At 45.4% G+C, this 23,718-nt stretch overlaps 1 protein-coding gene across 1 annotated transcript in view; it reads right to left on the bottom strand.

The window, feature by feature from the left end:
• The window catches only part of GRIN2B (glutamate ionotropic receptor NMDA type subunit 2B), a 1,069,942-nt gene that overhangs the window by 194,985 nt on the left and 851,239 nt on the right, over positions 1-23,718 (bottom strand). Inside the window, exon 5 of the mRNA XM_063940427.1 lies at positions 22,647-22,761. Coding sequence (XP_063796497.1) covers positions 22,647-22,761 — 115 coding nt within the window. The remainder of the gene's footprint in view (positions 1-22,646; positions 22,762-23,718) is intronic.

The following is a 23,718-nucleotide window of genomic DNA, read 5'->3' as shown; positions in this document are numbered from 1 at the left end:
GGGGGGGGGGGCGGCACTGACATGCGGGGCAGACTAGCCCTGTGCTGGGCATCCCCCCACATGTCTGAGTTAACGATCGTAGCTGTGCTAAACTTAGCACAGCTACGATCAACTCGGAATGACCCCCAATGTGTACAAGTGGCTCTACCAGGCGTAATATGTAAACGCTGCTCTACCAGGCGTAATGTGTAAACGCTGCTCTACCAGGCGTAATGTGTAAACGCTGCTCTACCAGGCGTAATGTGTGTAATGGGATCTACTAGGCGTAATGTGTACAAGGGGCTATATCCGGCATAATATGTATAATGGGCTCTACCTGGCATGATGTGTATAGGGGCTCTACCAGGCGTAATGTGTATAGGGGCTCTAGCAGGCGTAAAGTGTACAAGCGGCTCTACCGGGTGTAATGTGTACAAGCGGCTCTACCAGGCGTAATGTGTGTATTGGGCTCTACCTGGCATAATGTGTAAAAGGGGATCTACCAGGTATAATTTGTGCAAGCAGCCATTCCCAGCTGCTTCATAGAGACCTGTCTAAGGTGGCCAGGAGGTAGGGGCGCCAAACTGAGATTTTATTCTGGCCCCCCCCCCCCAACCAAAAAACGTTCTGACGCCCCTGCATACGAACCCGGCTTCTATCTTCCGGCTCTGCGAGGGGGATGGCGGCGTGGCTCTGGGACGGACGGCGAGGGTGAGACCTGCGTACCAATCCCTCTGGAGCTAATGGTGTCCAGTGGCCTAAGAAGCAGAGCCTTGAAACTCACAGAAGTAGGTCTGCTTCTCTCCCCTCAGTCCCTCGATGCAGGGAGTCTGTTGCCAGCAGGCTCCCTGAAAATAAAAAAACTAACAATTATACTTTCTGTCAGGAAGCTCAGGAGAGCTCCCTGAAGTGCACCCATCTCCTCTGGGCACAGTATCAAACAAGTGAGGAGGGGCATAGAGGGAGGAGCCAGTGCACACCCAGACCTAAAGTCTTTCTTAAAGTGCCCATGTCTCCTGCAGAGCCCGTTTATCCCCATAGTCCTTACGGAGTCCCCAGCATCCTCTAGGACGTTAGAGAAAAAGTGTTATCTAAGCTATAATGTGAGAATTAGAATTAGTGTAGATCTTTAGTATACAAGAATATCCTTTGGAATATGTAGATTATAATTAAGACAATGCTGTAAGGTAAGTGAGAGGACAGTGTTTAATAACTAGGGTTCAGCTACCTCAGAATGGATGACGCTAAGAAATATTTGAGGTGCGATACACATAATTGTTTGCATTAACATATTTTAACATAACCTTGGGTAGAAATCATCATTGTAAAACATGAAGAGAGCAACTTCAATTTTGATGATGAAACCTGTAAAGCAACTTTAACTTCATAGTGTTCTCTCTTTTATTCCCGCCTTATCTCCTTTCCTGCTGTCCTCTTTAATCACCCTCTCTCTCTTGTTTGTACTTTGTGAGCCTGGGCTGATGACAGGAGAGCTTGCTTGTGATGGACAGTTAAAAGAGATGCAATAAACAGATGCAGGAGTATTTGGGTCATGCTTGTTGAAGGAACGTGAGCTGGCAAATCAGAACGTTGAAACAGACGCATACTGAACAAAACCTGATTGAGGTGGGACATGAAATAGTATAGCAACCTCACTGAACAGCAATATTTTAGGCACTACCATTAGGCACTTTGCAAAATCCCTTTACATATTTATGATAGATATGTCAAATGTAAAAGACTTGGATGTTAAATGTATTGCATGTAATTTTAAGTCAAGCCCAAACTGGTTCTAAGTTATTTTAAGGTAACGTTAAGAAAAGAAAAAAATGAAGTAAAAACATAGCACCAGTGTACATGAAAAGCTCCTTCACAAAATGAATTATTCTTGTCCTTCAGTCATTCCAAAATCTTTATTTACTCAATTTCAATTAAAAAGAGGTTAGCCTTAAGACCACTTGTTTACCACATACAATTAAGTCAGCCAGTTTGTGGGCTGAACCAATATTCACAAGATGGCAGACTCTGAAGGTGAAGGAAACACAGAGGAACTAATAGTCATAGAGTCCTGGAGGTAAAATTACTAAACTTTGATTTTGGAATCTGTTCGATTTGCTGTTTGATTGCCATTCTATTTTTATTATGGAGATTTACTAAAAGCACAACTGAATGTGAAATCGAACATAGAAATCGTATCTCACTCATAATAAAATATCGGTCAAACATCAATGTTTTCCCACAGTCGAATATAAGATCCCTATATTTGCTAACAATCGATTTGCAAATCGAACGTGAATTGAACTGAAGATCGAACTACAAATCTCCAAATTAATAGAATAAGACATTCAATTTGAGCTTCCAAACATAATTCTATTGTTTATTGTGATGCCTTTAAAAGTTCTTAAAAGCATATGGGGTAGTCTGGCTGTAGGAAAAAAGACTTCTCAAGGCTATGCTATGCACTTACCTGTGGTATGCAAATCATCACCTGACTGAGAGAACCCAGGAGCAGCAATCAGAGCAACATCGGCAGCTTCATGAGATACCCTGCAACCTACACAGGCCTAGGTTCTTTCATTGTCAGATAAACCTCAATGCTGGGGAGGTGATACTGATGTTCCACCTCTCATATTCCAACATAATGATGCTGTATGACCTCATCAAGACTTAACTTGAGCCAGACACTGCACGGTCACATGCCATATCAGGCCTGCACATGGCTGCTGTGTGCTTTGCATTTCTTTGCAACTGGCTCCTTTCAGTCAGTTTCAGGTAGCGTGCTAGGTATTTCCCAGCATACTTTTGGGCAGGCACCTGATGCAAGTCATGCAGGCACTGAACACCCTCTTCAACACCCAAATCTTCTTTCACAGCCAGGAGTCACAGTTGCATGAACTTAAGGTTGCTTCCTATAGTCTCTCAGGCATGTTCTAGGAGCTATACATTGCACACACATTGGGCTGAGGCCACCAGCAATACTGCACATGTCTATCCCAACAGACATCATGCATATTCCATGAATGTGCAGATGGTCTGTGATGCAAAACTAAAAATTATGAGTTTTGTGACTGGCTATGCCTACATCCTCAGCAATTCATCCATCACTGCAAAATTTGAGGCAGACCAAATGACAGCGGGATCGTTGTTGGGTAAGTTAGTTGTATGTGTTAATTAAGCAGCTAATAGTACATGTTACTATATTGTTCTAATTTTAACAGGTCATTTAGGCTATGGCTGTTTATCCTGGCTTCTGACTCCATTGTCCACAAACTCCTACAGGGCATAAATATAATGAGGAACATATAGCCACCCGATCCGTGATAGAACGCACCTTTGGGCTATTATAAACAAGGTTCAGCTGTATTGATAAATAAGGAGGCATATTATTATAGCATCTGGCATAAGTGTCTGATATTGTGCTCTGCTGCGGTCTACTGCATAATCTTGCATTACATCAACCACTCCCCTCAGCTTATGCAATAGATAGTCAGCAGGCAGAGGTTTTGTTACCAACAACTGACTATATGAGCACAGAAAATGGAAAGCAGATAAGGGCTACACCTAATTCAGCTGTAAGTATTTGTTTTTAGAATTTATATACCACAAATGTAGATTCTTCGGTTAGGTGTACATATATAAATCAGTGTAAACAAAGAAGTATTTGTAATTCTCTAATTTTGTATGGGCCAAAATAACCACTTTAAAATGATATGTTTATCTAAAATTAAGGTCCCTGTGCTATTCATTGCATTTCTCCTCTTCCCCCGATTCTGCCTTCTTCTACTCCTATCAGCTGCCATACTTAAAAATGCTTTGCACAGAACTGACAATTCCCTTTCACTATTCTAGAGTGTAAACAAGTGATTCCAATTTTTCCTCCATGTTAGTGTGCATGTGATACATTTGGACCAACAGAAAGTAATGAGAAAGTTGAGTTTGATTTTGCATTCAATTTTAATGGGGATTTGCAAAGGTTCGATTTGGGAAGGGATTTCATAAACTGGACACAAAATCCCTTCTTAAAATCTACCAAAATCGAATTTCATCTGAAAATGTAATGCTAAATTAAATATTACTAAATGAGGGAGTTGTTAAGATATTTTGCAGTTCAATTTTGATTCGATTTCAATGGATTTTATCGATTCATAAAATCGAATACCAAATCATACTTTAGTAAATGTACCCCCTGGTTCCTAGTAATATGATAGGCTACATCCCCATTAATACTTTTAGCATATTTATTATTGTCTCTCACTCATGTAACACTCTTAACATAGTAGCTGCTTTTACTTAGCTAACACTATCTTATATTTTACATGCTATCTCTCTATAGGGTGGTTTGATTGGGCCGTCCTCGGGGTGTCCCATGCTCTGGACTTGAACTTTTAGAATGTCAGGAACTTACCCGAAGATGAGTGTAGCGCTAAAGTCCATTTCACATCGGACTGGGCATATTAACAATAGTATTGAGAACAGTATGGGTTATAAAAATGCCATTTTTTTGTATTACCTATTCATGTATATTCTGTAAGAAAAAACATCTTTTGAAACTATATGACAAATGTCCAGTCTGCAATAAATTGGCCAGTGCTTACTCTGAACCACCAGGCATGGATCTTTTTTTGAAGAGGTCTGTTTACTATAAATGGCAAGGGGTCATGCCTACAGGCCAGAGACGCTAAGTCTAAGAAAGTGTTGAATCTCTTTTCTGACCAGAGACATAAAATCCCAGGTCCTTAGACTCAAACAGAATGATGTAGATAAATAATCCCTTCTCACTGTACCAGGGAGCCCTGCCTTACCAGCCCACTAACAATTCTGGTTTTGGAAGGGTTAAAATCCACAAGGGTGTGTGTCAGGAGTAATTGCTGGATACATAAATATGCCTGTTTAACTGAATCCAGTGTTCACTCTTTGGGCACAACCATGCGCTGATAGTGCCCCATACCTCTGAAGCCCCTACAACGGAAACGCGTAGGTCGTTGGAGTAAGTTCTGGAATTTCTGAAACTTTATTTCATTTTATTCTTAATTAAATCACACTTTGTGTGAATTCTTGAAATAATCATATATACTTTGTAAAACTCTTTTTTTGTAACTGCAAGGTCTGAAGTTATTCTTGAAATAGAAACTTAATCTCTCATTTTGACATCCTGTGTTAACCCACACCTTGAGAAACACATGCTACTGATTTTTAAAGTGTATATACTGTGAGCATAACCAAAAGGTGCTGTGGGAGGAGACCCAACACCTTTGGTGGTGGTACACTGATTTATTTTATTGTTAGGATAATTAGCAAGACTACATACTTGCCTACCTGACCCTCTCCATGAGGGAGAAAATGCTCTGTTCCTGGACTTTCCTGGTAATGTATGATTGCCATCACCTGTGGTGAGCTAGTTAATTGATAAGAAAGGTGTTTCACCACAGATGATGGCAATCATACATTACCAGGAAAGTCCAGGAACAGAGCATTTTCTCCCTCATGGAGAGGGTCAGGTAGGCAAGTATGGCAAAACACCAACGTCAAGACCACCTGACTTGGAAGGAGTTCTGAGAGCGGGCGTGACAATAACGTATTCCGTTAGTGTGTGCAGTCTTGGCCCCCCCTCCCCAATGCATTCTCCTTAATACTGCTTCTGTTACTCTGTAACACTAAATGTTAATCTTTCTTACACTGCAGCAAACATCTGTGACTGACGACCATCAGTGCTAACTTTATTTAAGTAAGAATCTTGAAGTTCATTTCTAAATATTTTTTAAGAACAAACTTCATTTTCAAGTATCCCATTTTTTTCCAGGGACAGTCATTTGTTCACTATAAATCTTTATCTCACAGTGATCATCTTCCCAAAATGAGAGTTCTTTATGCACCCAAATTAATAGAAAAAGGTGGTACACGACAGTAGAGCTTTGACCTTATCACAGAAAGAAGAAACATGGCTGCCTGATTAGGACTTATTTGTAGGTGTTGTTTATGTAAATCTTTATTTTATAATTGCAGTTGGCAATTAATTCAGGAAAATGAAAGATGCCGGTGCATACTCTAAGCCAGTGATTTTCAACCTTTTTTTACTCGTGGCACACTGAACAATATTTTAAAATTGCCAAGGCGTACCATCAGTTCCCCACAGAAAAAAACAAAAATCACACATTGGCCCTCACAGTAAAAAAAAACACACATATATTGGCCTACACAGAAAAAACAATCACACTGCTCCCCACATAAATCATGTTGCTCCCCACATAAATCAATCACATTGCTCCTCACATAAATTATGTTGCTCACCCATAAATCAAATCACATTTTTTCCCACATAAATCGTATTGCTCCCCACATGAATTATTCACATTATTCCCCCCATAAATCCTTATTCTCCCCACATAAATCCTATTGTTCCCTACAGGACTGGGCCGGCCCGCCCGATACGCGGGGTACGCGCACGGGTAAGGCGCCACAGTGAAGAAGGCACTGGCAGCCTGGACCACGCTCCATTACGGCGCGCCTATCCTGCCTGCTGTTCTGCCCCTCAGTCTGGTCTCCGGAAGTGACAGCGGAGTGTAATCAGGTGCCGGTTCATTAGCTCGCGGACCGTCGCGCCTGATTTGAGATATACACGCTGCCGTCACCGTCGGAGGCCAGACTGAGGTGCAGGGCGGCCGGCAGGGAAGTGTGTGCTGCGCTCTCCACACACAGCAAAATGGTGGGCAGCACTGTGGGGTCATATCTGGCACTGTAGGGGCATATCTGTATCTGGCACTGTGGGGGCATATCTAGCACAGTGGGCACATAGCAATGTGGGGGCATATATGTATCTGTATCTGGCACTGTGGGGTCATATGTGGCACTGTAGGGGCATATCTAGCACTGTGGGCACATGACAATGTGGGGGCATATCTGTATCTGGCACTGTGGGGTCATATGTGGCACTGTGGGGTCATATGTGGCACTGTGTGAGCATATCTGGCACTGTGGGCACATGGCACTGTGGGGGCATATCTGTATCTGGCACTGTGGGGTCATATGTGGCACTGTGGGGGCATATCTGGCACTGTGGGGTCATATGTGGCACTGTGGGGTCATATGTGGCACTGTGGGGGCATATCTGTATCTGGCACTGTGGGTCATATGTGGCACTGTGGGGGCATATCTGTATCTGGCACTGTGGGGTCATATGTGTCACTGTGGGGCATATCTGTATCTGGTACTGTGGGGTCATATGTGGCACTGTGGGGGCATATCTAGCACTGTGGGCACATGGCAATGTGGGGGCATATCTGTATCTGGCACTGTGGGGGGACATATGTGGCACTGTGGGGGCATATCTAGCACTGGGCACATGGCAATGTGGGGTCATATCTGTATCTGGCACTGTGGGCACATGGCACTGTGGGGGCATATCTGTATCTGGCACTATGGGGGCATATGTGGCACTGTGGGGGCATATCTGGCACTGTGGGCACATGGCACTGTGGGGGCATATCTGTATCTGGGACTGTGGGGTCATATCTGGCACTGTGGGGGCATGCCTGGCACTGTGGGGGCATATCTGTATCTGGGACTGTGGGGTCATATCTGGCACTGTGGGCACATGGCAATGTGGGGGCATATCTGTATCTGGCACTGTGGGGTCATATGTGGCACTGTGGGGTCATATGTGGCACTGTGGGCACATGGCACTGTGGGGGCATATCTGTATCTGTCACTGTGGGGGCATATCTGGCACTGTGGTGGCATATATGTATCTGGCACTGTGGGGTCATATGTGGCACTGTGGGGGCATATCTGGTACTGTGGGCACATGGCACTGTGGGGGCATATCTGTATCTGGGACTGTGGGGTCATATCTGGCACTGTGGGGGCTTATATCTGGCACTGTGGGGGCAAATCTGGCACTGTGGGCACATGGCACTGTGGGGGCATATCTGTATCTGGCACTGTGCGGGCATATGTGGCACTGTGGGAGCATATCTAGCACTGTGGGCACATGGCACCCACTATCTCCCTGTGACCCAAGCCTCCTCAGTCACCCACTATCTCCATCACCTCTGCCACTCAGTCACACACTTTCTTCCTGTCACTGACAATCTCCCTGGACCCCTAGGGGTACTATTGTGTGGCCACGCCCCTTCCTTGTGAGACCACACCTCTTTTAAAATTTGATCCCGTCAAGGGCGCTAAATTCTAAATTCGCTTACCAAAAAAATTAAGCTCGGGCCGGCCCTGCCACAGGAGAAATAAAATAACAAATATTAGCCCCTACCGGTCAGCTGATCTCCTCCCTGTCTCTCTGTGGCGGGGGTTGTTCATAGTGGAGTGCTGCGAATACTGAGCAGCGGGCGGTCGGGCAGGTGTGGATGTGGGTGGGCAAGGAAACCTGTGTATGCAGGCAGGAACTGGAAGATGTGTATGCAGGCGGGTGGGCTGGCTGGGTGGTGAGACGCAGCGTCCGTGACTTATGATATCACACCGCCGTGTCTTCAAGGCATAGGTCCCGGTCAGAGCACGACTGATCCTCTATGAAGAGCCTGGGCCAACAGTTCACTCTGAAGGTGCAGGAAGCTGCTCTGGCTCCGCGGCACACCTCGCAACTGGTCGCAGCACACTAGCACACTAGTTGAAAAAGCCTGCTCTAAGCACTGAGAATACTGATAGTCAAAATAATTTTAATAAACTCTTACAATTAACACGGAGTACAGTATAAGTGCACAGTACAGTACAAATCTGGCTCATTATGTGGGCCTATCCACTATGTCCAGGTGAACTTCATTAGATGGGTCCCTAAAATCTGTAATATTAACATATTATTAAAATGTATCCAGGTCTACCCTTTAAATAGAGCCCACAGCTCTTCTCCACCTGTGGGGCTCTCCTCTTCCCTGCACTTAGCTACGACCAGTGTGTGGCTAGTTACTATGGACTGGCTCCAGGTCTGTGACCTTCTCCCCTCCCATATTCCTCCCCTCTCAACTCCCCTGTCCCTTCATCTTTCTCTCTCTCCCCTTAGACCCAAATGCTCCCCCATCCCCTTGTGGACCCCCCCCCCCCCTTGTGAACTGCTCTCCCTGCCCGCTGTGCTGTTGGCCAGGCACCGGGAGATGCTAAACAGCCCGTACTCTACATATAGCAGCAAGCCATCTGCCCCCTACCTGACACAGCCTACTTTCTGCCCCCTACATGTCACAGCCTTCCCTCTGACCTGTCACAGCATGCCCTCTGACCTCTACCTGTCACAGCCTGCCTTTGGACCTGTACCTGTCACCGCCTGTCCCCTTTCCAAGGACTCAAAGGCCGTTCCAGTGGGAGGCAGTTAGTGACCGCCACAATACCAGAATCCCGCCCCCTTACAATCCCGACAGTCGGCATGCCGACTAACAGGGACTTTTCCCCACTCGTGAGTGTCCATGACACCCATAGAGTATGAATATAACCTGTGCCCACCCCCTCCCCACTCCCAAACGGCTATCTGTAAGCCGGGATTCCGGCGTTGGCATGGTGACCGGCGGTCTCCTGATCGCCGGTCACGCATACCCAACCCGCTTCAGCACAGCAGCTGCACAAGGGCACCACCCCATAGGGCTGTGGGAGGGGGAGTTCAGGTAAGTCTTTTGTGCAGAGCTGGGGCAATAATTAATGTGTTTTATTTATATCCTGCAGGGGATAATGTGTGTGACCATCATCAACATACGGCTGCTGACTTATTCTCCCTCGGATTATGCTGCAATTAAGAAGACCCCTTACTGTACTTGCCCACAACTTCTCTTCCCCCTTTCCTTCTCTTTAAACAAAAGTCGTAATAAGTGTAAGATGCGTCTGAACCTGCATACAGATGCAAGTGTTTGCGAATTGCGAGCAACATGTGCAATACGGAGATGCGTGTTTTACACAAACAAAATAAACATGTTCATCTCAACACAAGCCCCTTAGTCTAAATGCTTGTAAGGCTGTATTAAGTTATCAATATTTCTGACAATGTTTCAGTTTATGTAATCTGTCTAAGTAAATTTAGAGTTCTTTTTTTCTAGATAGCTCTTTTAGAAGAATATTTAAAGGTATAGTATATGTTTTGTTTGAGGGGAACATATGGGGACAACCAGACAAAATAAGGAAAATACTGGACAATGAGCCTGATTCAGACCTGATCGTTGCTGTGCGTTTTTGCGATCAGAAAATAACTGCGTATGCACCGCAATGCGCATGCGCGTCGTCAAATAACAACAGGCATTGCCAGTCAGCGACAGGATGGTGCAAAAATTCTAATCGCACAACCATTCGCATGCTGATTGACAGGAGGAAGCCGTTTGTGGGTGGCAACTCACCGTTTTCTGGAAGAGTCAGGGAGGGTGTGTGACGTAAGCTCCTGCCCTGATCAGCCCGTTCTGATCACACTGTAGGAGCAAGTCCTGGGCTTTGCACAGACTGCACACACAGGGCAAACCATTCACTGGTGAGTGAGGTGCAAACGGATTTGCAGCTGTCCGCTGACTGAGGGTGTTTTTAGCAGCTCGGCGTACACATGCGATCGCACACTTGCACGGTGAATATACACTCCCCTTGGGCGGCGACTATCTAATCGCAGGACTACAATTTTTGCAGCCTAGCCATCAGGTCTGAATCACCCCCACTATACAGTAGTCTTCCAAATAATTGCATGACATAACTGTGTCGCAAGTTAAAGGCTGTTTTTATTTATTTATTTATTTATATATATATGTTCTGTGTAACAATATGAGACAGTGATATGTCAGAACAAATTCGTTTTGGGCTATGTTTTTGCCAGCACTAATTGTTTCAGTGACAAATGAGCCTGACAGACCAGCTACTGGTACTTCAGATTTAAATTGGATCTACTGGTGCTGGAATGAAGCGGAAACTTGATCCATGTCTTCCCCTAATGTTGCCATGATTGTGACATTATTGGATTTTCCCTTCATTAATGCTGTAAACGTCCACATTGGAAACACACAGCATCCAGTTTGCACATGTTGTCAAATAAGAACTGTGTGAAACTCACTTGTTCCGTTGTCTGTCATTGATAATACAGTGCTAGCAGTAAGGGGGCACATGCAGCTAACATTTTATACATGATGTTACTAGAGATGAGCGGGTTCGGTTCCTCTGAATCCGAACCCGCCCGAACTTCATGTTTTTTTTCACGGGTCCGAGCGACTCGGATCTTCCCGCCTTGCTCGGTTAACCCGAGCGCGCCCGAACGTCATCATCCCGCTGTCGGATTCTCGCGAGGCTCGGATTCTATCGCGAGACTCGGATTCTATATAAGGAGCCGCGCGTCGCCGCCATTTTCACACGTGCATTGAGAGTCATAGGGAGAGGACGTGGCTGGCGTCCTCTCCGTTTAGAGAAGAGAGAGACACAGTAGAGACGAGAGAGACACAGTAGTAGTAATTTTGGGGAGCATTATTAGGAGGAGTACTACTATACTACTATACTACTTGCTGAAGTGATATAGATTAGATAGTGTGACTGTAAGTGTATTGTATTATCTGACTTGTGGGGGAGACACTGACAGTGGGGAGCAGTTAGAGTCTGAGAGCAGGACTCAGGAGTACATATAACGTACAGTGCACACTTTTGCTGCCAGAGTCAGTGCCACACTGCCATTGTTGTGACCACACTGACCACCAGTATAATAATATATTTTGTGATTGTCTGCTTAGGACTCGGAGTACTAGTTGCAAGTTGCAACGTGAGTGACCTGACCACCAGTTTAATAATCAATCACCACCAGTTTAATATATATATATATATATAATTGTATATAATATATATATATATATATAATATTGTATACCACCTACCCGTGGTTTTTTTTTTTTTCATTCTTCTTTATACATACTACTATAGTAGCTTACTGTAGCAGTCTGCGGTGCTGCTGACCTGACAGTGTCCAGCAGGTCCGTCATCAGTCATTACATAATAAATATATATAGTACCTGTCCGGCTGTAGTACTAGTGATATTATATTGATTTCATCTCATTATCAATAATTTATCATCCAGTCTAGACTCTATATTAGCAGCAGACACAGTACGTTAGTCCACGGCTGTAGCTACCTCTGTGTCGGCACTCGGCAGTCCATCCATAATTGTATACCACCTACCCGTGGTTTTTTTTTTCTTTCTTCTTTGTACATACTACAATAGTATAGTAGCTTACTGTAGCAGTCTGCGGTGCTGCTGAGCTGACAGTGTCCAGCAGGTCCGTCATCAGTCATCATTACCTAATAAATATATTATCTACCTGTCCGGCTGCAGTACTAGTGATATTATATATACATACATATATATATTGATTTCATATCATTATCATCCAGTCTATATTAGCAGCAGACACAGTACGGTAGTCCACGGCTGTAGCTACCTCTGTGTCGGCACTCGGCAGTCCATCCATAATTGTATACCACCTACCCGTGGTTTTTTTTTCCTTTCTTCTTTGTACATACTACTATAGTATAGTAGCTTACTGTAGCAGTCTGCGGTGCTGCTGAGCTGACAGTGTCCAGCAGGTCCGTCATCAGTCATCATTACCTAATAAATATATTATCTACCTGTCCGGCTGCAGTACTAGTGATATTATATATACATACATATATATATTGATTTCATATCATTATCATCCAGTCTATATTAGCAGCAGACACAGTACGGTAGTCCACGGCTGTAGCTACCTCTGTGTCGGCACTCGGCAGTCCATCCATAATTGTATACCACCTACCCGTGGTTTTTTTTTTCTTTCTTCTTTGTACATACTACTATAGTATAGTAGCTTACTGTAGCAGTCTGCGGTGCTGCTGAGCTGACAGTGTCCAGCAGGTCCGTCATCAGTCATCATTACCTAATAAATATATTATCTACCTGTCCGGCTGCAGTACTAGTGATATTATATATACATACATATATATATTGATTTCATATCATTATCATCCAGTCTATATTAGCAGCAGACACAGTACGGTAGTCCACGGCTGTAGCTACCTCTGTGTCGGCACTCGGCAGTCCATCCATAAGTATACTAGTATCCATCCATCTCCATTGTTTACCTGAGGTGCCTTTTAGTTGTGCCTATTAAAATATGGAGAACAAAAATGTTGAGGTTCCAAAATTAGGGAAAGATCAAGATCCACTTCCACCTCGTGCTGAAGCTGCTGCCACTAGTCATGGCCGAGACGATGAAATGCCAGCAACGTCGTCTGCCAAGGCCGATGCCCAATGTCATAGTACAGAGCATGTCAAATCCAAAACACCAAATATCAGTAAAAAAAGGACTCCAAAACCTAAAATAAAATTGTTAGAGGAGAAGCGTAAACTTGCCAATATGCCATTTACCACACGGAGTGGCAAGGAACGGCTGAGGCCCTGGCCTATGTACATGGCTAGTGGTTCAGCTTCACATGAGGATGGAAGCACTCAGCCTCTCGCTAGAAAAATGAAAAGACTCAAGCTGGCAAAAGCAGTAGCACCGCAAAGAACTGTGCGTTCTTCGAAATCCCAAATCCACAAGGAGAGTCCGACTCCAATTGTGTCGGTTGCGATGCCTGACCTTCCCAACACTGGACGTGAAGAGCATGCGCCTTCCACCATTTGCACGCCCCCTGCAAGTGCTGGAAGGAGCACCCGCAGTCCAGTTCCTGATAGTCAGATTGAAGATGTCAGTGTTGAAGTACACCAGGATGAGGAGGATATGGGTGTTGCTGGCGCTGGGGAGGAAATTGACCAGGAGGATTCTGATGGTGAGGTGGTTTGTTTAAGTCAGGCACCCAGGGAGACACCTGTTGTCCGTGGGAGGAATATGGCCACTGACATGCCTGGTGAAAATACCAAAAAAATCAGCTCTTCGGTGTGGAAGTATTTCAACAGAAATGCGGACAACAGGTGTCAAGCCGTGTGTTGCCTTTGTCAAGCTGTAATAAGTAGGGGTAAGGACGTTAACCACCTCGGAACATCCTCCCTTATACGTCACCTGCAGCGCATTCATAATAAGTCAGTGACAAGTTCAAAAACTTTGGGTGACAGCGGAAGCAGTCCACTGACCAGTAAATACCTTCCTCTTGTAACCAAGCTCACGCAAACCACCCCACCAACTCCCTCAGTGTCAATTTCCTCCTTCCCCAGGAATGCCAATAGTCCTGCAGGCCATGTCACTGGCAATTCTGACGATTCCTCTCCTGCCTGGGATTCCTCCGATGCATCCTTGCGTGTAACGCCTACTGCTGCTGGCGCTGCTGTTGTTGCTGCTGGGAGTCGATGGTCATCCCAGAGGGGAAGTCGTAAGACCACTTTTACTACTTCCACCAAGCAATTGACTGTCCAACAGTCCTTTGCGAGGAAGATGAAATATCACAGCAGTCATCCTACTGCAAAGCGGATAACTGAGGCCTTGGCATCCTGGGTGGTGAGAAACGTGGTTCCGGTATCCATCATTACTGCAGAGCCAACTAGAGACTTGTTGGAGGTACTGTGTCCCCGGTACCAAATACCATCTAGGTTCCATTTCTCTAGGCAGGCGATACCGAAAATGTACACAGACCTCAGAAAAAGAGTCACCAGTGTCCTAAAAAATGCAGCTGTACCCAATGTCCACTTAACCACGGACATGTGGACAAGTGGAGCAGGGCAGGGTCAGGACTATATGACTGTGACAGCCCACTGGGTAGATGTATGGACTCCCGCCGCAAGAACAGCAGCGGCGGCACCAGTAGCAGCATCTCGCAAACGCCAACTCTTTCCTAGGCAGGCTACGCTTTGTATCACCGGTTTCCAGAATATGCACACAGCTGAAAACCTCTTACGGCAACTGAGGAAGATCATCGCGGAATGGCTTACCCCAATTGGACTCTCCTGTGGATTTGTGGCATCGGACAACGCCAGCAATATTGTGTGTGCATTAAATATGGGCAAATTCCAGCACGTCCCATGTTTTGCACATACCTTGAATTTGGTGGTGCAGAATTATTTAAAAAACGACAGGGGCGTGCAAGAGATGCTGTCGGTGGCCAGAAGAATTGCGGGACACTTTCGGCGTACAGGCACCACGTACAGAAGACTGGAGCACCACCAAAAACTACTGAACCTGCCCTGCCATCATCTGAAGCAAGAAGTGGTAACGAGGTGGAATTCAACCCTCTATATGCTTCAGAGGTTGGAGGAGCAGCAAAAGGCCATTCAAGCCTATACAATTGAGCACGATATAGGAGGTGGAATGCACCTGTCTCAAGCGCAGTGGAGAATGATTTCAACGTTGTGCAAGGTTCTGATGCCCTTTGAACTTGCCACACGTGAAGTCAGTTCAGACACTGCCAGCCTGAGTCAGGTCATTCCCTTCATCAGGCTTTTGCAGAAGAAGCTGGAGACATTGAAGGAGGAGCTAACACGGAGCGATTCCGCTAGGCATGTGGGACTTGTGGATGGAGCCCTTAATTCGCTTAACAAGGATTCACGGGTGGTCAATCTGTTGAAATCAGAGCACTACATTTTGGCCACCGTGCTCGATCCTAGATTTAAAGCCTACCTTGGATCTCTCTTTCCGGCAGACACAAGTCTGCTGGGGTTGAAAGACCTGCTGGTGACAAAATTGTCAAGTCAAGCGGAACGCGACCTGTCAACATCTCCTCCTTCACATTCTCCCGCAACTGGGGGTGCGAGGAAAAGGCTCAGAATTCCGAGCCCACCCGCTGGCGGTGATGCAGGGCAGTCTGGAGCGACTGCTGATGCTGACATCTGGTCCGGACTGAAGGACCTGACAACGATTACGGACATGTCGTCTACTGTCACTGCATATGATTCTCTCAACATTGAAAGAATGGTGGAGGATTATATGAGTGACCGCATCCAAGTAGGCACGTCACACAGTCCGTACTTATACTGGCAGGAAAAAGAGGCAATTTGGAGGCCCTTGCACAAACTGGCTTTATTCTACCTAAGTTGCCCTCCCACAAGTGTGTACTCCGAAAGAGTGTTTAGTGCCGCCGCTCACCTTGTCAGCAATCGGCGTACGAGGTTACATCCAGAAAATGTGGAGAAGATGATGTTCATTATAATGAATTATAATCAATTCCTCCGTGGAGACATTGACCAGCAGCAATTGCCTCCACAAAGTACACAGGGAGCTGAGATGGTGGATTCCAGTGGGGACGAATTGATAATCTGTGAGGAGGGGGATGTACACGGTGATATATCGGAGCATGATGATGAGGTGGACATCTTGCCTCTGTAGAGCCAGTTTGTGCAAGGAGAGATTAATTGCTTCTTTTTTGGTGGGGGTCCAAACCAACCCGTCATTTCAGTCACAGTCGTGTGGCAGACCCTGTCACTGAAATGATGGGTTGGTTAAAGTGTGCATGTCCTGTTTATACAACATAAGGGTGGGTGGGAGGGCCCAAGGACAATTCCATCTTGCACCTCTTTTTTCTTTAATTTTTCTTTGCGTCATGTGCTGTTTGTGGAATGTTTTTTGGAAGGGCCATCCTGCGTGACACTGCAGTGCCACTCCTAGATGGGCCCGGTGTTTGTGTCGGCCACTAGGGTCGCTTATCTTACTCACACAGCTACCTCATTGCGCCTCTTTTTTTCTTTGCGTCATGTGCTGTTTGGGGAGGGTTTTTTGGAAGGGCCATCCTGCGTGACACTGCAGTGCCACTCCTAGATGGGCCCGGTGTTTGTGTCGGCCACTAGGGTCGCTTATCTTACTCACACAGCTACCTCATTGCGCCTCTTTTTTTCTTTGCGTCGTGCTGTTTGGGGAGGGTTTTTTGGAAGGGCCATCCTGCGTGACACTGCAGTGCCACTCCTAGATGGGCCCGGTGTTTGTGTCGGCCACTAGGGTCGCTTATCTTACTCACACAGCTACCTCATTGCGCCTCTTTTTTTCTTTGCGTCATGTGCTGTTTGGGGAGGGTTTTTTGGAAGGGACATCCTGCGTGACACTGCAGTGCCACTCCTAGATGGGCCCGGTGTTTGTGTCGGCCACTAGGGTCGCTTATCTTACTCACACAGCTACCTCATTGCGCCTCTTTTTTTCTTTGCGTCATGTGCTGTTTGGGGAGGGTTTTTTGGAAGGGCCATCCTGCGTGACACTGCAGTGCCACTCCTAGATGGGCCCGGTGTTTGTGTCGGCCACTAGGGTCGCTTATCTTACTCACACAGCTACCTCATTGCGCCTCTTTTTTTCTTTGCGTCATGTGCTGTTTGGGGAGGGTTTTTTGGAAGGGACATCCTGCGTGACACTGCAGTGCCACTCCTAGATGGGCCCGGTGTTTGTGTCGGCCACTAGGGTCGCTTATCTTACTCACACAGCTACCTCATTGCGCCTCTTTTTTTCTTTGCGTCATGTGCTGTTTGGGGAGGGTTTTTTGGAAGGGACATCCTGCGTGACACTGCAGTGCCACTCCTAGATGGGCCCGGTGTTTGTGTCGGCCACTAGGGTCGCTTATCTTACTCACACAGCTACCTCATTGCGCCTCTTTTTTTCTTTGCGTCATGTGCTGTTTGGGGAGGGTTCTTTGGAAGGGACATCCTGCGTGACACTGCAGTGCCACTCCTAGATGGGCCCGGTGTTTGTGTCGGCCACTAGGGTCGCTTATCTTACTCACACAGCTACCTCATTGCGCCTCTTTTTTTCTTTGCGTCATGTGCTGTTTGGGGAGGGTTTTTTGGAAGGGACATCCTGCGTGACACTGCAGTGCCACTCCTAGATGGGCCCGGTGTTTGTGTCGGCCACTAGGGTCGCTTATCTTACTCACACAGCTACCTCATTGCGCCTCTTTTTTTCTTTGCGTCATGTGCTGTTTGGGGAGGGTTTTTTGGAAGGGACATCCTGCGTGACACTGCAGTGCCACTCCTAGATGGGCCCGGTGTTTGTGTCGGCCACTAGGGTCGCTTAGCTTAGTCATCCAGCGACCTAGGTGCAAATTTTAGGACTAAAAATAATATTGTGAGGTGTGAGGTATTCAGAATAGACTGAAAATGAGTGTAAATTATGGTTTTTGAGGTTAATAATACTTTGGGATCAAAATGACCCCCAAATTCTATGATTTAAGCTGTTTTTTAGTGTTTTTAAAAAAAAACACCCGAATCCAAAACACACCCGAATCCGACAAAAAAAATTCGGTGAGGTTTTGCCAAAACGCGGTCGAACCCAAAACACGGCCGCGGAACCGAACCCAAAACCAAAACACAAAACCCGAAAAATTTCAAGTGCACATCTCTAGATGTTACATGTATACAGCTCAAACCTCATGTATCACCTACGTCTAGCCAGGCTGTACTTTCTGTATACAGAAGTGTAGGAGAACAGACCGAACTTACAAAACAAAATGTGCAGCTTATACTTATACTCATACTTGACTAACCCCCAGCATCTTGCATGAGAAACCCTGTTCAGGGTTTATTCTCTCACTCCCCTGGAAATTTAATTAAAAGTCCCGGATTCCCTTGCCATATACTGTAGCTGATGCGCCATAGAAATACTCTGAATGAAATGAGAGCAGATCCGAACCGATTCCTTTAGCTGTAGCTGCTGCCAGAGGGAGAGTATGTGACAAAGAGGTGTCCAATATTAAAGGACTTCGGAAACATGGCTGCCACCCTCCTGCAGTGAGGACAGTAATTGCCTCCAAAATCCAAATGTCCTTGCTCTCTGCTGATGGCAGACGCTGTGCATCTGTTCTACAGGTATAGGCTTACCATACTATCCCTTTAAACTGGGACACCTATAGTATGATTTACACAGATTTGGTGGCTTGCTGATTTCAAGCAAACATTTTGCCTGGTTTTAATCAGCCACAGAACCTGTGTAATTCATGTGTTTCCCAGTTTAAAGGCACTGTGTGGGATTGGGAGGTCATGCTGGGTACTGTGTGGGTATGGAGGTGTAAGCTGGACACTGTATGGGTTTGGGAGGGTGTATGCTGGGCACCCTGTGGGTATGGGGATGAATTCTGGACACTGTAGGTATGGGGGGGTGTAAGCAGGGCACTGTGTGGGTAGGTGGGGTGTATGCTGGATACTGTAAACGTATGGATGGGTGGGTGTATGCATGGCACTATGTGGGGGTGTGGGGGGTGTATGTTGGGCACTATATGGGTATGGAAGGGTGTATGCAGGGCACTGTGTGGCTATGGGGGGTATGCTGGCCACTGTGTGTGTGTATGGGAGGGTGTATGCAGGGCACTGTGTCGGTATGGAGGGTGTATGCTGGACACTGTAGGGGTATGGGAGGGTGTATGTAGGGCACTGCGTAAGTATTGGATGTGTATGCTGGGCACTGTATGGGGAATGTATGCAGGGCACTTTGTGTATATGGGGGGTGTATGCTGGGCACTGTGTGAGTATGCGAGGTATGCTGGACACTGTGGGTATGGGGGGTATATGCTGGGCACTGTGTGGGTATGAAGGGTGTATGCTGTGCACTGTGTGGGTATGAAGGGTGTATGCTGGGCACTGTATGGGTAAGGTGGTTTATGCTGGGTACTGTGTGTGTATGAGAGTGTATGCTGGGCACTGTGGGTATGGGAGGTTGTATGGTGGGCACTTTGTGGGTATGGGGGTTGTATGCTGAACACTATATGGGTATGGGAGAAGCGTATGCTGGGCACTGTGTTGCATATACTCAAGATCCCAACAGATCTATCAGTGGTAGCAGCCATGTCTTCATCTTAGGACTATAGTTTTCACTTACCACTGCAGGGCACACCACTGGCAAGATATATGCCCACAAGTGTATTTAGGCTTGCCCTTTGGGCAGAGCATGACACACCCGCTCGGTGCATTCTACAACCCACTATAAGCTTCCTGAAGTGGGGTGTATGCTGGGAACTGTATAGGTATGAGAGGGTGTATAATGGACACTGTATGGGAATGGAAGGGTGTATGCAGGGCACTCTGTGTGTAAGGGGGAGTGTATGCTGGGTACTGTGTGGGTATGAGGGGTGCATGCAAGGAAATGTATGGGTGTGGGGGGTGTATGCTGGCTACTGTGTGGGTATGGGGGTATGCTGGACACTGTGGGTATGGGGGGTGTATGCTGGGTACTGTGTGGGTAAAGGGGGTGTATGTTGGGCACTATATGGGTATGGGGGAAGCGTATGCTGGGCACTGTGTTGCATATACTCAAGATCCGAACATATCTATCAGTGGTAGCAGCCATATTTTCATCTTAGTACTATAGTTTTCACTTGCCACTGCAGGATACACCCCTGGCAAGAGATACGCCCATAAATGTATTTAGGCTTGCCCTTTGGGCAGAGCATGACACACTTGCTCGGTGCATTCTACTACCCACTATAATGTCCCTGAAACTAGTTTTCAAAAGTAGGCAAGCATGTATGTACTATTATAGAGACTGGGTAAGCATGGCCACTGTGTTTTACATTTTCAGATATGTCTTATATTATTACACCACTTGCTCCATTCATTTCATTCATATAGCCAGACTCAACCTACATAGGTTATACAGTAGGTATCACTATACTGATTATGCTTGGTACCTATTGACTGCAGAATTTTGAACAGTCTCAGAAGTTAACAATGAGGTAGAACATCAAGAGTTAGAAACCTTTAATATGAAAACTAAGAAGCATATTTATCAGTCAGCTGTTTGTAAATCCTGGTTCTGCTGCAGCATTTAAAACATACATTTTTATAAGGTTACAATAATACAAGAAGTGAAAAAAGTACAGAGAACCTAATTCAGACATGTATGCAACCTCAATGGTTTACGTACACCTCTAATGGTTGTAGATCTGCACATGTGTACTATACTGTGCATGTGTTGCTGCTGTGTCCAAACGTGAGAAAGGCCACAAAAGTTACTGTAACTGCTAATAACCAGTACAAACAGAAATGGCGGTGCATTTTTCATATAAAGAGAATAGGTGGAGGGACATTTTCAAGAGGGGAGGAATAGAGAAGAGATGAGGGGGTGATATAGTGAAGGGGTGGGGTGTAGATGTTCCAACTATTATACAATACATAAATTCGGGGACGTAACTAGGGTGCTGTGAGTGGAACCTGCAGCCTCCCGTCACAATTGCCAATCTGCTTGTACCACTGCCTAGCACCCGCTGCAATGTATAGTAGTGGGGCACCCTGCTCCTCTGCCAGGCACACCACTACTAATATACATTACAGCAGGCACTGCTGCTGCTGCCTGCCCTGTGTGCTTCACCCCCTTTCCTGGCTCCCACAATGTTTACAGAGACTGAGGGAGACGTCATGACGTCTGTCCACAGTCCAGTCCAACAGTTCCCTGCACGAGGAGCCGTTCTATTGCACTGGACAGCAGAAGACGGCATAGAGAGGCGGAAACTGACACCCTGTGACAAGAGTCCTGCCCTCAGTCACAGACTGGTAAGTGCTGCAGCCTGCATCTGTTATTAATGATTTACTGGGGGTATAAGAGACGCTAAGAGGTCTAAGAGGCAAAAGGACGGAGCGGGGTGATAATGTGTGGCAAAACGTGTAAAGTGGCATTACTGTGTGGCAAAGTGTGTAAAGGGCATTACAGTGTGGCATAATGTGTATAAGGGCACAACTAATTTGTGTTTTAATGTGTAACGGAAGAATGTGTAAGAAGCATTACTGCGTGGAATATTGTATAAAGGTGTTTACTGTGTGGCATAATGTAAAGGGGACTACTATGCGGCATAACGTGAATGAGGGGAACTACTGTGTGGTGTAAAGAGAATAGCGGACACCTCTGCGTGATGTAATGTGAATAAGCGGTACTACTGTGTAATGTAATGTGAATAAGGCTGGACACTACTATGTGGCATAATTTGAACTGGGAGTACAATTGTGTGGCCACACCTCTTCCCTGTGAGGCCACACCCCCATTGTGGTGCGCCTTGTCCTTATCTGAAGTATGGGGAGGGGCACCAATGCCATTTTTGACACATGGCCCCAAACTGTCTAATTGCGACTCAATGAGTTACTTTTAAACCCAGCATGAAAATGGAGGCAAAAAAAAAAATGCCAAAAATTGTATGCTTGTAAAACTGTTAATGCTAAATAAAATCTTTTATGCAATATAAAGTATATGTCTATAGAATATGTATTTCTACTATGGCCAATCTGGCTAGTTGGCAGTTACCAAACAGATTTTTAAATTAATATTTAGTATGGAAAGAAATATTATTATAGTAAATTATGCACCGTTTGATAAGACAACTTCTTTTAAAATTCTGACTAATACTAGAAATCCTGACCCAAACTGAGGCATGTTATCTTATTTTTACCACTTTTTACTTTATTGGGAAAGACTAAGAAATTATACTGACGATTGGGTAAGTTAAGCGAGGCTGTGAAAAATGGTTGCGGAACATTTTACATACATACAATTAATATCTCACACCAATTGATCTTCGCTGTGAAAACTAGAGTATGACGTACTGTGCCAGCGATCCAAACCTTGGGTTCTTCTTTTGCTCTGAAACTCTGCACTATTTGTCAATTTACATTTTATGCAATTCATACTGCCGTATGGGGTGGCTGAGATAAGATTATGATCACAAATTTGTGTCCAAATGCAGAATGAGTAAAATATTCTGCAGAAGAGTTTGAAAATCAAACAAAACACTCATCTTTGATTTTATTAGATCATGCCACAAAGTAACAAAATAGTTGTTTCCAAAACTGAAATTGTTATCTTACCTTTTCCCATTTCCTTTCCTGGTTGAGCAGAATGATGACCAATTTGGGATGCATCTGATATCCATCTTCACTAAACGAAAGGTTCCGACCTTGAAATGTTACATTAATTAAGTACCTAAAAGAAATAAAGAGGACTATCACTACAAAAATCATATGTGTTTATGGAACATGTTACAGCAAGCAGAGGCACTAAATAAAAGGAAGAAATGAATTTTATGAGGTGGTTCCAATGTCTTGCTTTCTTTAGCGCTAAAGGAGAACTGAAAAATAAAATATATTTATAATTAAAGTTATCTGGAACGTGAATGCAACTTTCAACCGATGAAAACATTAATTCTATAAAGTCTGTGAAACTGCACATTTGCCTTTTAGCTTTATTGTAAAATGCATTAGTATGCTTTGCACCTGCATCTACAGTAAGGCGATATGTATTAATACTTCTTTAGAGAAGTAGACCAGTAAAGAAGTTACCCCTAGCAACCAATCAGCTTGTGCCTATCACATACTTGCTACCTTTTTCTGTCTCCTCTCTGGAGACGCTGTTGGCCACTTCGGGGGAAGGGCCAGACTGTCACATCATTAGTCCCTTTTCCCACCACCGGAAAAATGTAGCGACTTGCTGGTCCACGAGCAGGGCTAAAATTACGCAATTTACGTCATTCAGCTCTGTCCGCTCACTACGGCACCAAGATTCCGGTAATTTTCTTTCCATCCTGCCCGCTTCACTAGGAAGCGGATGGGTTGCGGAAGATTTTACTATTCTTGTTGGGGTGCAGAGGGGGGGGGGGGGGGGGAATACCCGAAAAAGCAAATGTCTTCTGCAGCTTCCGGGAGCATAGGCAAGTATGACCTATAATTTTCCAGAATGTTCTTGAAAAATGCTAGCTAGAAGCTGATTAGTTTGGACAACTTCTCTACTCTTCAGAAGGCTTGATACTGTTCCTTTTATGCAATGGTGTGGATTGCAGCACCAAATAGTAAACTATTATAGCTGGTAATTCATATTCAACTGGATTATTCCCACAGCATTACAAAATCTGCTAACTTGTTATTAGACAACCTAAGAAGAACA

The sequence above is a fragment of the Pseudophryne corroboree genome, chromosome 9, assembly GCF_028390025.1.
Source record: "Pseudophryne corroboree isolate aPseCor3 chromosome 9, aPseCor3.hap2, whole genome shotgun sequence".
NCBI lineage: Eukaryota > Metazoa > Chordata > Amphibia > Anura > Myobatrachidae > Pseudophryne > Pseudophryne corroboree.
Note: the sequence above shows the minus strand (reverse complement) of the source record. Positions and strands in the feature narration are given on the sequence as shown.